Here is a 13,695-nt window from a genome sequence, read left to right as displayed (position 1 = left end):
GCAAAATGCAGAGACAACCGAAACAAAATGAGAAACAAGACTGGACGAAACACGGAAACCCACACGATCAACACTCTTTGTCGGTACGTCGAATGCAAAGCACACCGCCCGAGTGATGACACTCGATCTCTTCGTCAAAGTCAATCCCGATCGAGTTGCACACCTTCTGCAACTCGACCGCGGCAAAATCACCGTCCTGAAGGCTAAGCTTGCGCTGTTCCGGGTGGTCCTGCAAAAACTTGAGATAGCCCGAGGTAGACCTGACCCAATCCGCCATCTTTCGAGGCGTGGTCATCGACACAACCAAGTCGCCTTCCGAGTTATCACACTGGGCGGCACGACGCACACTGGGTCGGATCCAGTGCGGCAAGTTGTTGATCGCCTCGGCAAAGCGTTCAGGGTCGTCGATCTTGCACAGCTCGGCCGAGGTGGCTTGCTCGCCCAGCACGGTGCAGTCGTCGATGGGGATCCAGCAGTACGAGTCGCGGTCCCACAGCGCTTCGAGCTCGGGGCTGTGGTCCCAGGGCATGGGCAGCTTGCGATACAGCCCACCAGTGCGCAGCTCCTGGATGAATTTGGTGGTGCCGTAGTACCGATCGATCTCGGGATGGTTGAGCGGGAAGTCGAGCAGCCAGTCTCGAAGCGGGCGAAGCTGTTCTCCCCTTTCACCCAAGTAGGGTCCGATGACCGGTCTTCCGCCCATGACGATGAGGCTGCCACCTGGTTTGAGTAACGACGCCCACTTGGTCCAGTTGGCATTGGTCGATCCGGGCGTCTCCCAATCCATCCAATGGATGCAGGCGGCCATCATGATCAGGTTCACCTTTTCGCCCGGCGGTAGCACAGGATCCTCCCCCTTGGCCTCAAGATACTCGATCCGCGTCGGATCCTGAACAGGAGGCAGGCCGACCTCGGCCAGCTCTTCGGCCGACATGTGCTTGACCGTGTTCGCCAGCTTGAGCATGTTGGGCGACGGGTCCTGTCCATAGACCCTGGAGAAGCGGGTGGCAAGGTGTACCGACATCTGGCCCGGTCCGCATCCAATCTCCAAGGCCGACTGCCATTGATCGGCTCGGTTCGATTTGCTGTCCCCCTGTTCGTGATAGTCGAAGGTGGTCTCGGTCATCGTCGGTGGGTAAGCCGTGCGGGCGCGCAGGTACTGCATAGCATTGTACGAATCATGGCTCCAGGCCGATCCCAATTCGTGCGGCGCCATCTCTAGTGCAATTTCCAGCTCGAGCTCAAACTCGGGATGCAGCGGGAAGGTGAGTGAAGAGCTTGACGATGCGATTGATCCTGGTAATGAAAGCGTTGGTGACCAAGGCAGTGAGATTTGCGAGGTCGAGGGTGTCGAGAAGTTGCTCTTGGACGGGCCAGACCTTGTGGCCAAGTAGCTGCTTGCGTCGGCGCGAGGGCAAGGTGGTGGCGGTACCTTTGATGATTTGGGTGAATGACTCGAGCTGAAATGCGAGCAGAGTCGACGAAGGCTGGAAGAGAGGGAACGTCGTCGACGTTGTGGCAGCGTTTTATGTGCTTCTTCGTCCGCTTGCTGTCGTCGCAGCGTAGAATGCAATTTCGAGCTAGACAGAGTTCTGTGCGGCACAGCCTCCAGGCGGGACTGTTCCGGTTGCTGCTGCGTCTCACCTTGCGAGTGCAGCATGGACAGCCGTGGTGGTGGAGAACGACGAAGACATGCGTTTCCAACGGAAGAGTAGTCTCGAGCAGCATGAAACCTCCCCATAGCCCTGCTAAGCGAGCCAGCGTGCGTGTGACGCCGGTTTAGCGGTGACAAACAAAGTCAAGTCGGCGGGCCGCTTTTACGCTCGAATTCCCTGTCAGCTGAGCTGCTTTCTTCCCAGAGCTCTTGAAGGCTTCGCGCGTGATATCCGGTACTGCTCCCCGCTCGCCGAAAAAGGCAGAGCGGCGATGCAAAGCCTCTAGCAAGGCGACCGTATGTGTATCTAACGGTGCCTATGACCTTGTGTTTTTTTTCCTCGCAGCAACCAGATGACATGGATCTCGTGAAATGATCCGCGAACAATTGTCGGTACTGATGGCGCGATAGCCGGTTTGCAGGTGGTGGTGGCAGAAGGCACGGGTGGGGAAAGTGGGGGCCTCAAACAGCGGGACCGGGTTCAAGATTAAGTTGCACTTTATGTAGTCTCTCGAGCCTGGACACAACCTCCTGATCTGAGCTTAACTATAACACCAAGCTCAACATGCAGTTCGTGCAAACCCAGAAAGAACACAAGGGCCCCGGCCTTGTCGTGTGCCTTGCCACGCCAAAGCCACAAAAAAGGACTTCGAGACCGACGCCACGTTGAGCGAAATTGATCATGCACACACATCTGACACGGTCCCCCTTGTGGTGCAGCTAAGTGTGTCACTCCGCGAATGGAAGGACAATATGCTCAGTGGATCCCCGCTCATGTACATGCATGACACGCGAGCACCGAGTCAAGCTTTTGGCCTCACTGCTGGCCTTTGTCGAAGGACCTCGTCACAGCGAGCCAGAAACAAAAAGGTTTCCTTTCCAAAGAATGCGATGCTACTGTACTACAGACCATGCTTGCCTTTCCACGCGCCGTACCGACCAGCGATAGGCGCTTCTTTCCAACGAATGGCTCTTCCAGAAACAATCCTGATTTTGCCCTGACTTGATTACGCGCCGAGGCCCGCACCAACCTTTGCCTGAATGTCGTTTCCAACCACCTGCTGCGCCTCTTACAACCTCTCGAGCTGACCTCTCAGCTGGCCAACACGTTCTCCTTAAACTGTCCAATAACATTTCCAGGCGGGTCATAGTTGCACACGACATACTGCGCGCTGCCGGACGACCCCAACCCCATCTGGCTAGCGGAGCAACTCTGGATCGCACAACCCAACCTCTTTGTCCCCTTCCATACCATCTGCGTAAAGTGGCCCGTAGCATCGCTGTACTGAGCCGTGCTGAAGTCGTACTGCGACACTTCGTCGTACCACATGGTGCACGAGTCCTTGGCGCCGAAACCGCTCGCTGTGCCCGCCGCGATGTTTTGGCCGTACGGGTTGTTGGGAGTGTGTTGCCATTTGCAGCCTGCGGCCCATTTGGCTGCAGCCGAGGCGAGCGTGGCATCCCACGTCAGCGCCGAGGCCGAGTGCTTGGCTCGATCCGCGTTGTGCATGCTCAACATGGTCTGTTCGAAGGTCGACAGCGATGCAGTACCAGTGCTGGAGGAAGGCGTGCTTGTCGAGGCTGCCGGGTTCGATGTCTTGGGGCTGGTCGAGGGAGATGCCTTCTCGATGGTGCTCGAGTAGTAGTGGCTGGGTCGTGCCGAACTCGTCTTATGCTTGTTCTTCTTCTTGCCCTTTTTGTGATGATGTTTGCGGCTGCTACCGACTCCACACGAGGAGGCACTTCTAGATTCGAGCTCGGCCTCGTAGACCGCAACACTGTCCCGTTCGACGGCGGACTGGGATGCGGCAGAAAGCGGCGCAAGCACGGCCAGCGTGCTCACGATAGCAGCGAGTGTCGCGGCGATCTTCATAGCTGTTGCTTCCCAAACGATTCTGCAGACGTAGAGATGGTGAAAGCGGCGATACCGTCTTCAAACGAGGGTGATATATAATACTGGTGTCGGACAAACAGCGGCGAACGACGACGACAAGTGAAGTGAAGTGATGCGGAGAGGGCGGGTTGTTGATCGCCTCCAGAGCGCGGGGACTAGTTATAGTCCGCTCCTCTTGTCCTGCAAAGACGATCAACGATCGCCAGTGTCTCACACCGAGGGGCCGCATTGAGGGACTGACACAGTGACATCCATGTCGCGTGCACTCTCGGCCTCGCGCTCGGTTCTTGCCGTACTCGCGGCAGACAACATCACCTGAAATCACAATGCCAGCTTGTCTTCGATGATTCTCGAATCGGCTCGTTCGATTCGAAGCCGTCTATCCGGGGCGTGTGCATGGGGGCGCCTTCGGGCGTTGCCAGCCTAAAGCCAGGCGCAAAAAGGGTGGCAACCGACAACCAAGCAGCATTTCATGTAGGTCGGCTGCAGCCCCGAATCACTCACGGAACCGTTCTGTTTGGGCAAAAGTCGCTGGATCGACGAGCGACATCCATCTATCCCTGTGGCAGCACTACCGAGCGAAACTAGACACTTAGTCTTCTGCGTTACAAGCCGTCAGGGGGGAGACAACTAGGTCCGAAGCGAGAGGGTGTCGAACAAGGAGAAGATCGCTCGCGCATTCAGAGTCCGACTCGGACTTGAACACGGTAAAGCTCGGCCACTTTGCCTCATCTTTCCTCGCCTTCTTTCCCTGAAAACACTAGCACACCTGCGCACTTCTGCATCAGAGCGCTTCTCGTTGGTTACTTGCTGGTCCGCCTTTGCAACCTGAAAACCATCTGTCGCAGATGCGGTATCACAGCATGTCACTGACTTGCCTTGTGGTCGCGACGAGCGAACGAGGTCGGTTGAGTTGCAATGCCAACTGAGAAATATTCATGCGCTGCTCGCGTGGCAGGACGTCGTCAATTCGAGGGCCAAGTAATGCTTGCCGAGCAACCAGAACCAATTTTCTCCACGCTGGCAGTCGCTGACAGCTGGTATCAGTGTTGGTCTCTCGGCTGGTCTGCATTGGCGTTCCGGTTCACGCTTTTGCCAGCAAGACACGAAGCCGCTCGCGCTCGGCGTCGCAACCATCCATCGCTTGCGACCAAACAGCAGCAGCGCTTGTGATACTTTCAGAAAGACCTCTGCCGTACCAGTGAGGAGAAGGAGAAGGCCGCCATCGACGTCATGCTCCCCTTTCTCGCTTAGATCTTGCAACGTCAACGCTGCACGCCCTCGCCACGCCCCCCATTCATGGCATCGGAGGAGGCAACGTCTTTCAGCCTCACAAGCCAGCATGATCGAGTGGCAACCGCATCATCTCGATCGCCAATCTACGCCAGCGACAACCTCCTCAATACTAAGCTGCCTCGCTCTGAACACGCAAAAACCACACAGCAGACACTTGTGGAAGAGATCGATACTATAGCAACCCGAGAGAGTGTGTGTGAGATGCAACGGTGGCAAAGAAAGACGTGGGTGGGATAGGCAAGAACCATCTAAGTGCAAAAGAGAGAGAGTTTTGTCGAGTTCGCAAGCCGAACTCAAGTAGGGGAAGGGGAGAGCGCCGGACCGAAAGCCCGCGACCCGCCTCCCTTTTATGGACGCTCCCCATCTACATCACAGATCATGACCACTGGCTTCAAATACAGGAAACCGAAGATTCATTCTAGCAACGTAGACGAGGCGATTGCGTGCGTGGAACAAGGGAAATTAAATGCTATGAGAGAGTGTGAGAGAAGAAACAGCAAGCTCGGCTTACTGGGACTTGGAGAGACGACGCGAGGCCTCCTGGGCCTGGATGCTTCCAAGGCGCTGCAGCTCGTTGCTCGACATGTGGACCTTCTTCTCGCCTCCGAAGCCAGCCTTGCGCTGGGCACGCTTGAGGAACGAGGTACGGTTCGAGTACATGCTGTCGGCGCGCGACGTGGTGCGGCTGAGGCTCTCGTGAGCAGCAGCGGGCGTCTTCTGCGAGCGGAGCTTGCGCAGCAGGAACTTGGCGAAGAACTTGACAAAGTCCATGGGGAAGTACCAAATAATGTTCCACACCCACACGATTCCGATCCAGCCACCCTCGATCGAGTGGACGTTGGTGAAGCCCCAATCACCGTAAGCGGCGATGATCGACGAGATGAGCTGGGCCAGGCAGAAGGCACCCATCAGAGCGAACGAGGGGCGCTCCATCCATGAGAAGCCGTGAGAACGGGTGACGAAGATGAGCGCCTGGGCAAGAATGGCAACCTGCAAGTACATGATCATGTGCAGACGAGGGTCGTTAGGGCTGTCGTGCAGAGGGGTAACGCCAAATTTGTCCTCGAAGAACGTCGTGTTGTAGATAACGGCAAACAGCGCCAGAGTCGAGGCGACCTGGTAGAGACCGTAGAGCGAACCGCAGAAGAAGAGCTCGGTCAGGTCCCAGTGCTGGGGCTCGAGAGCGGGCTTGACAGTGTCGAGCGAGAGCGTCATGATGGAACCGTCGTTGAGGAAGGCAATGATAAGAACCATGAAGGGAGGGAAGTCCGACTTCCAGATAAAGGCAAGCAGAGCGAAACCGACAACGACACGGATGGTGATGGCTGCGGCGTAGGCAGCGTAGTTCTTCATACGACCGAAAATGATGCGCGACTGACGGATAGCCTCGACAATGGTCGACAGACCGGGCTCGGTAAGCACAATGTCGGCAGCACCACGGGCAGCGTCAGTAGCACCCTCGACAGCGACACCGACGTTGGCACGGGCAAGAGCGGGAGCGTCGTTGGCGCCGTCACCAGTCATGGCAGTCAAGTGGCCGAGACCTTGGAGACGCTTGACAATCTCGTACTTGTGCTCGGGGAAGACACCGGCGAAACCATCAACATCCAGGATCATCTCGTCAAGCGACTTGTAAGGGCTACCAGCGGGGAGGACACCATCAACGAGAACCTTGGAGTTGAACATGCGGTCACCAAGACCAAGACGACGACCGGTCTCCTTGGCGATAGCAAGCTGGTCACCAGTGACCATCTTGACGCGCACACCGAGGGCCTGAGCGTTGTCGAGAGTCTCCTTGGTGTCGTGGCGGGGAGGGTCGAAGATGGCAAGCAGACCAAGAAGCTCGAAACCGTTGCCCTCGGCCTCAACCTCACCAGAGGGGACCTCCTCGAAAGCGACAGCGAGACCACGGAGACCACGGTTGGCAAATTCCTCGACGTCAGCCTCGAGAGCGTTCTCCTGAGCCTCGGTCTTGTTGCGCTTGCAGAGGTCGATGATGATCGAAGTCATACCCTTGGTGACACGCTTCATCTTGCCGGTGGCCTCCTCGAGATAGGTAATCTCGGTACGCTTGTCGACAGGGTTGAAGGGCTTGAAGTCGAGCAGCTTGATTCCGTTGCGAGCCTCGGCGGGGTCCTTGAGGGTGCCGACGATGGTGGCGTCGATGGCGTCCTGGTTCTCAGTTCGGGAAGCGTAGGCAGCGAAGCGGATGACGTCCTCGACGCTGGCCCAGTCCGAGTAGAGCTTGACGAGCTCGGTGTCAATGGTGAGCTTGTTGGTCGTGAGGGTACCGGTCTTGTCGGAGCAGAGGATGTCAACACCAGCGAGCTCCTCGATGGCAGTGATACGGGTAACGATGGCCTTGTGCTTGGCGAGCTGCTGGGCACCGACGGCGAGGGTGACGGACAACACACAGGGCATGGCGATGGGGATTCCGCCGATCAAGAGCACAAGGATGTTGTCGATACCACGGCGGTATTTGTAATGGAAGCCAGCGTAGAGGATCAGGATCTCAAGGACGATGAAAACACCGATGGTGACCATGCAGAAAAGACCGATGCGCGAAAGGACCTGCTGCAAGTGACCGGTGGTGTCGTCGTCAGAGCCAATGAGGGTGGCGGCACGACCGAAGAAGGTGTTGGGACCGGTGGAGATGACGACACCCTCGGCCTCACCCTGCTTGCAGATGGAACCGGAGAAGCACTGGTCACCGAGCTTCTTGTTGACGGGGAGCGATTCGCCCGTGAGCGAGGCCTGGTCGCACGAAACGTTGATGGCGTCAAAGAGACGGCAGTCACCGGGGACAATGTCGCCGATCTTGAAGGCAATCACATCACCGGGGACGAGGTCAGACGATTCAATCTCGATCCACTTGCCGTCACGCTTGCAGCGGGCCTTGGGGGCGAGCGAGTCCATGAGCGCCTTGACGGCGTTACCGGCGTTGCGCTCCTCGATGAAACCGATGGTGGAGTTGATGAGCAGGAGGAGGACGATACCGACGAAATCTTGCCAATCGGGAGCCCTGCCCTCACCGTTGGAGAGGGCAATGGCGACGATGGCGGCACCCTCCATGACCCAGGAGAGAGGGTTCCACATGAAGGAAAGGAACTGGAGGATGGGGTTGGGCTCCTCGGTCTCAATCTTGTTGGGACCAAAGATGCCACGTCGACGCTCGCACTCCTCTTCGGTGAGGCCGCCTTCGTTGCACTGGAGGAGGGTCCAGACATCCTCGAGCTCGACGGCCTCGATGTCAACCTTGGCCTTGTCGTAGAGGTCCTCGGCCTTGAGCTCGATGGTGCTCATGTCAACGAGAGCATGCTTGGGGCCGCTGCTGGCGTGCTCCTCGTCAATGTCTCGGTGCCTGGTCACCTTCTTTTCCTGCTGGGGCTCTACGTCCGACATGTTGGGCGATTTTTCGAGAGGTGGGGAAGATGGGTATCGGAGGTGAGTTGGAACTGAACCTGAGGTGAAACCAAGTATTCGTAGGTGGAGCGAGGAAAGCAAAAGAGTAAAGGAGTCAGTCGCTGTACTTGCTGTGATTGCAGTGGGAGTTGCAGAGTGGGGCGTTGCAACAGATAGGGAAGGCCGGGTCTCAGTCTCGTCCGTCCATCGCCTGCCAGGCAACGAGTGGGGGAAAACCCCCATTGAAACGACTAGGCTTGGCACGGCGTTGATATGAGACCGGCTCTCCCTGTTTCCCTTCCTCTGCAAATTGCCTTCCAGCCTCAAAGGCGAAAAAGAGCAGGGCGTCGCAGGAAAGTCGTGCGGATGGCAACTTACCTGTTGTTGACTGTCTGTGTTCAGTCGGATTCGATTCAAGGTGAGGAACGAAGGCAAACACAAAAGTTGCTCGAACCTAAGGAAATGAACCAGGGAAGGAGAATCTGCTTTCGACGGTTGAAAGACAGAAAGGTGACTGAGAGTTGAGACGGCGCCTGTGCCTGATCTCTGTTTTCCGAGCGGACGACGGAAGTCGGAAAGGAGGGGAAGAAGGTGATGAAAGGTTGAACAAGGTAAGAAAGGAAGATCCGATCAAGGCGGAGACGAGGGGGGATCAAGCTACTATATACTCCAGCGAGCACCACCGGGGAGGGGGACCAAGCGGCCAATCCAACAACGGGAGGACTCGCACCGGCATCAGCAGAAGCGGCGGCGGGCTGGTTGAATGCAGCAAAAAAATCACAACACGCAAGCAATCTTCTTCTTTGGAGGCGAAAAGCCCTCTGACGCCTTCAAACTGCATGAGCGAGGAGGACATTGGGCCCCAACCCACGGCGCTGGAAAGGGGGAGGGCAAAGGGCTCAGGGCGGCTTGTTGCTTCGTCGGCACAACCGAAAAGGCACACTTTGAAGGCAGTCAAGTTCCGGAAGAGACTGTCAAACTGGCTGACGAACACGCACGCAAGGACGAGCATGGCCAGAACTCCTCATATCTCGCAGAGTCTTGGCCAATCGGCAGGCATTTGAAGTGCGGCCCGCCGAACAAGGTTTCCGCCCGACGCTCGCAGCTAACTTGCTTCGTTCGCTTGCTTGTGGCCGGTCAAGGGCTCGCAGGCGCTTCGTTTCTTGCAGCAAGAGGGCAAGGTGTGCAGTCGCAAAAAGAGGGACAGCGGTGTCGGACCAACACAGACCAAAAGCAGAAACAGAAACGGCAAACCCAGTGGGCACGACCTCTAGTCATGCATCAGTCGACCACACGGTTCCAGTGCCTGTCGTAGCCACGGAGTCGCAGGAAAGATCGACGCTCACCTGTCAAGAAAGATACTTTTTTTTCTTCGTCTTGCACATGTCCAATTTTGCCGTTTCCTTGGCGCTTTTGCTGCCAAAGGCGACCATGGCCTGCCTCGCGTGGTGTCAAAAATATTCAACCGACGCACAAGGGCTTTATTGTGCGTCATTTTAGACAGAAAGATAGCAAAGTTCGACTAGCTGTTCTCGCGGTGCCGGCCTTTCCTTGATTTCGAATCAGGTCCGCATCTCGGCCTTAATCGCTCGCATCCTTTTAGCCCATCTGTTTCAGATTAACACTCTTTGCTCTTCTAGATTCTGACATGCGAAGCGAGTAGGCTAGTAGCAAGGCGGCGTTGCCTCGACGCCTTTGTTTGAATTTTACCTTTCTTTTCCGTAGACCGACAGTGCACCGTGTCCACGTTGACGCACTAGCGTTCAGGACCCCTGGTCCAACTTGGGTGGAAAAAGGCCAAGACTGCGAACTGGAATGAGGTTGATCACGAGCTCCGTGCCTAGTATTCAATTCAGCCTTGCGACAGGTGTTTGGCCAGGGTCGCAAACGAAATCGTCTTACCTCGAAAAGGTGTCTTTCGTGTGGCTAGGAGACAGCTTGTGCCTCCGACTTTCTGATGTCGCTTCTGGCTGGTTGCAAACCGCGACGATCAGGCACCCAATCAGAAGGCAGAGGAAGCGCGCTGTTAGCTGCAGTGATCGACCGCTGTTGCTGCGGTCCGCAGATGCAATCACGGCCTCTGAGGGTAACAGGCACCGATTCAAGCTGAGATCTCTCGGAGTTGAAGAGAGAGGCAGACTGCACGCATTTGAAATCCAAAAGAATATGGCGAAAAAAAAAAGAATGCAGCTCGACCCTTCTCTAGCAGCAAAATCCGCGCTATTCTGGCTCGAAGACGTTCCACCTCACAGAGCTGTAGTAGTCCGCTTTTCTTCACCAATTGGCCGGCCACAGACTGTTTGAAGTTTCGCACTTCCCCCTGCACGACACCCGCAGAATGCCTTGCACTCCCCGATGTGCCTCGAGCAGCGAGGAAGACCGTCTTCCGTCGCTGCGCATCTCAAATGTAGATGCAGATCAAAGGCGTACGCAAATGGCACGCACACAGGCACCCAATGCAGACATTGACCTTTCGAGCTCAGGGGCCACCGACAGAAACGAGAAAGCCAAAGCCGACAACAACGGCGTGGACAAAGGGAAATTAGAATTCGGCTCGCCCCTTCCTCTCCCCATGCTTTCGGCGTGCTCTTGGCAAAGAAAAGACCCTGCCAAGAGAGCGCTAGGAATGCTTGGCCTGTCACTCTCAAACGAAGCGAGAGACCATGCCCTTCCATAGATCGGGTCTTACCGTGAAGCTCACTCCTCATTCCTGTCAGAGGGGGGTGGGGGGAACACAACCGACTATGGCAGACAGTGGGGTAGATCTTCCGCCGCCTCTCAGCGCCTCTCAGTCAGGATTCGCGGCCGAGACCTCCCTACGTCGTATCTGCACGTCGGTCGCCGGCCAATCTTCGCAAAAAGGAGAAAGGAAGGGACGAAAAGTCAGATTATTGCCTGCAGATCTCTCGGTGCCTTTTCTGAATCGAAAAACAAATTAGGAGACCGACTTGGACCTCTTGGTTGGAGGTGCGTCAAATCACACCAAACTGTAGAAACATAGGCTCGCAGAGTCGACGCGAAGGGTGGGATGTGTGGCTCCGCAGAATTGAAATTTTTGAAGGAAGAAGTAGAAATCGCAATTCTGGTGGTGCAGAATTTTTTCGTGGGTCAAGGGTTGCGCCCACGCCTTGACACCGATTCGTTGTCTCTCTCTCTCGCACTGAGCTGTCGGAGAATTTTCCGGTCTCGTGGATCTTCGCTTTCGTTGTTGCCGTTTTTTCGCGTGGCTTGCTCAAGCCATTTCGGTTTTCTTTGCGACGAAACACCACCGACTAATTGACCCTTTGGGGCCACAAAAGAGACACTTTCTTTTTCAGTCAATCAAGTCTGACCGACTCCTTCTGGACTCGCAGTCTAGCCTTCTCCTTTCACCAGCTTATCTCAGGGCCATGGCTGGATTCAATTGGAAATCCGAAGGTGAGGCGGGCGAAGTCGCGAAAATTTGACCGGTCTCTCTCTGTCTCTATATGTGTGTGTACCGGGAACGAAGGTGCATGAATTTGCACGGCAACGAGGAGCATGCCATTGGTCGTCGTTGCACGCGAAACCGTGCCTTGTCACGGCTCGAATGTCAAGATGCCAAGGCGTCAGTGTGTGGGCCCGGTATGCAAGCCTGCCGAAGACGACATGTGCGAGATGCCGAGAGAGGGTAGCAAATCATGCGAAACTGGCTGCCACAAGGGGCGCTCTTCCCGTCCACACTCTCACCCCCAATCACGAAGCCCTTTGTCCTCTCGACATTTAACTTCCAGGATATCGCTCTATCTGACAAGCAAGCTCGATCGCTCGACACGATTCGGATCCACGGCGCCGAAAGCATTTGTCACACCTGTTCACGCCAGGCCCCCACCACGGCTTTGCTTCCCGATAATCCGATCCCGACCGACGATACTAATCCAATTTATGCTGTCTCAAAGCACGACATTGCTCCATGGATAAAGAACCTGCTCTCTGCATCTCTGACCATTGAGCTTGTCGCTGACTTTCGGGAGAGTGTCTGGTTTGAGCTGCACTTGAGAGCAACGGGTCCCGATGCTTTGCAATCCCCGCGGTGCGAAACGAACAAGCCTCTCCTCTCTCAAAAAGAGAGTAATGAGCCGGTTTGTGCGTAATCGATCAAATATCGCATGCCGGATCATGCCTGACCCTAGCGAGTTTTTTGTGCCACGGAAAAACCAACCGACCTCGATGCCGTGTCCAAAAAAATCTTGGTCTTGGCTCACGACCGATCAAGCTCATCAGATGCCGTCCTACGTTTGCGGCGTCGGCCAGGGTCTCGAGGGCGGGGCGGGGAAAGACCCACGGCTGCTCACTGGCTTGGCAAAAGCGAGATTCCCCAGATCGTGTGAGTGATGAGAGCCAACGGGTTGATCGGACTGTGCTCGGTCTTTACCATCTCGAATCGAGACACTTCTTCTCAACGGTACAACGGCGAAATTCCTCACCTCCGGCCAAACATTCTCTGCTCCGCCATTGGCGGGTTCTTGGCAAAAGCGGGCCACTTTCGTTGTTCATTCCAGGTAACCCTCAACCCTCGTCGTTGCCAAGGCGAGGCGCTTCCTCGTCATAGGACGGCGACCCTGGCCGCTAAATGCGCGAATTCTGCGATCAAGCAGATACCAAACCTGGTGGTGTTCTTGATTCCAGCAGGTCCATTACCCCACGATCTCAATACCAAAGCAGGGTTTGGGCGTTGCGGGTCCCCACTATAGATCGGTTCGCCGCTTTGATCGCTCCGCACGGCTCGCACGAGCCTGTCTCCTTGATCTTGCATGCAAAGTTCGCGCTCGTCGAGGAGGAGCAGATGCCATTGCTGAGGAGCTTGTTCTTCCACGTTCCTCTTTCGTAGAGCCCTTTCGCCGATGTTCACTCGAGATCGGTCAATTCTCACTGCGGTGCCAAGTTGTTCTATTGTGAGATTTGCCGAAGCAACAATCGAGCCAAGAAAAAGCACCCAGCTGTTCAACATCGCACCGCCTTTCTCCATGTGTCTGGTATGCCAAGACTGTCAGACTGTCGAGCGCGGAACCCGCATATTGCGGCTGTTTCCGCAGCGCTTGTTCGTCGCTACCATGGAGAGCATGGTGCAAGCGGTGCTCGCCCCCATTCCAACCTCCCTTAAGCCAAGACATCCCGCACCATCTCGCCTCGAGCTCTCGACTCGCTTGGCCCCCTTCCCGAGCTTCGAGCTTCTATCTCGCCATGCGCTTCGGATTCATGCTTCCGGTGCCATAGACACTAGCTCCTGACTCCAGGCGTGGACGTGTCACTAATCTGCTAGCTGCGAGCCTGCCAAGGGGAAGCCACTCGGCTCGCCGCTTCCGAACACAGATACCTGACGCAAGCCAGCTAAACCCCCACCCACGTGTGTTGCCGAACAAGCCTCGTAGACCATGAATAGCAGCATTTTTTACGTCTAGCAGCCGAGCTTGGCATCTCACTTTGACGA

At 56.1% G+C, this 13,695-nt stretch overlaps 3 protein-coding genes across 3 annotated transcripts; all 3 read right to left on the bottom strand.

Moving 5' to 3' along the window:
• Positions 1–67: 67 nt before the first annotated feature.
• Positions 68–1,216, bottom strand: EX895_006001 (uncharacterized protein; the record flags this gene model as incomplete). The annotated part of the gene is made up of 1 exon (XM_029886593.1): positions 68–1,216. One exon carries the CDS (start codon positions 1,214–1,216, stop codon positions 68–70), a length of 1,149 nt encoding a protein of 382 aa, XP_029736906.1.
• A 1,531-nt stretch (positions 1,217–2,747) lies between these two features.
• On the bottom strand, positions 2,748–3,527 carry EX895_006000 (uncharacterized protein; the record flags this gene model as incomplete). Its single annotated transcript, XM_029886592.1, has 1 exon — positions 2,748–3,527. One exon carries the CDS (start codon positions 3,525–3,527, stop codon positions 2,748–2,750), a length of 780 nt encoding a protein of 259 aa, XP_029736905.1.
• Positions 3,528–5,351: 1,824 nt separating this feature from the next.
• Positions 5,352–8,246, bottom strand: EX895_005999 (uncharacterized protein; the record flags this gene model as incomplete). Its single annotated transcript, XM_029886591.1, has 1 exon — positions 5,352–8,246. One exon carries the CDS (start codon positions 8,244–8,246, stop codon positions 5,352–5,354), a length of 2,895 nt encoding a protein of 964 aa, XP_029736904.1.
• Positions 8,247–13,695: the final 5,449 nt, after the last annotated feature.

This window comes from Sporisorium graminicola, chromosome SGRAM_8, assembly GCF_005498985.1.
Source record: "Sporisorium graminicola strain CBS 10092 chromosome SGRAM_8, whole genome shotgun sequence".
NCBI lineage: Eukaryota > Fungi > Basidiomycota > Ustilaginomycetes > Ustilaginales > Ustilaginaceae > Sporisorium > Sporisorium graminicola.
This window is presented reverse-complemented; position numbering and strand designations above follow the sequence as displayed.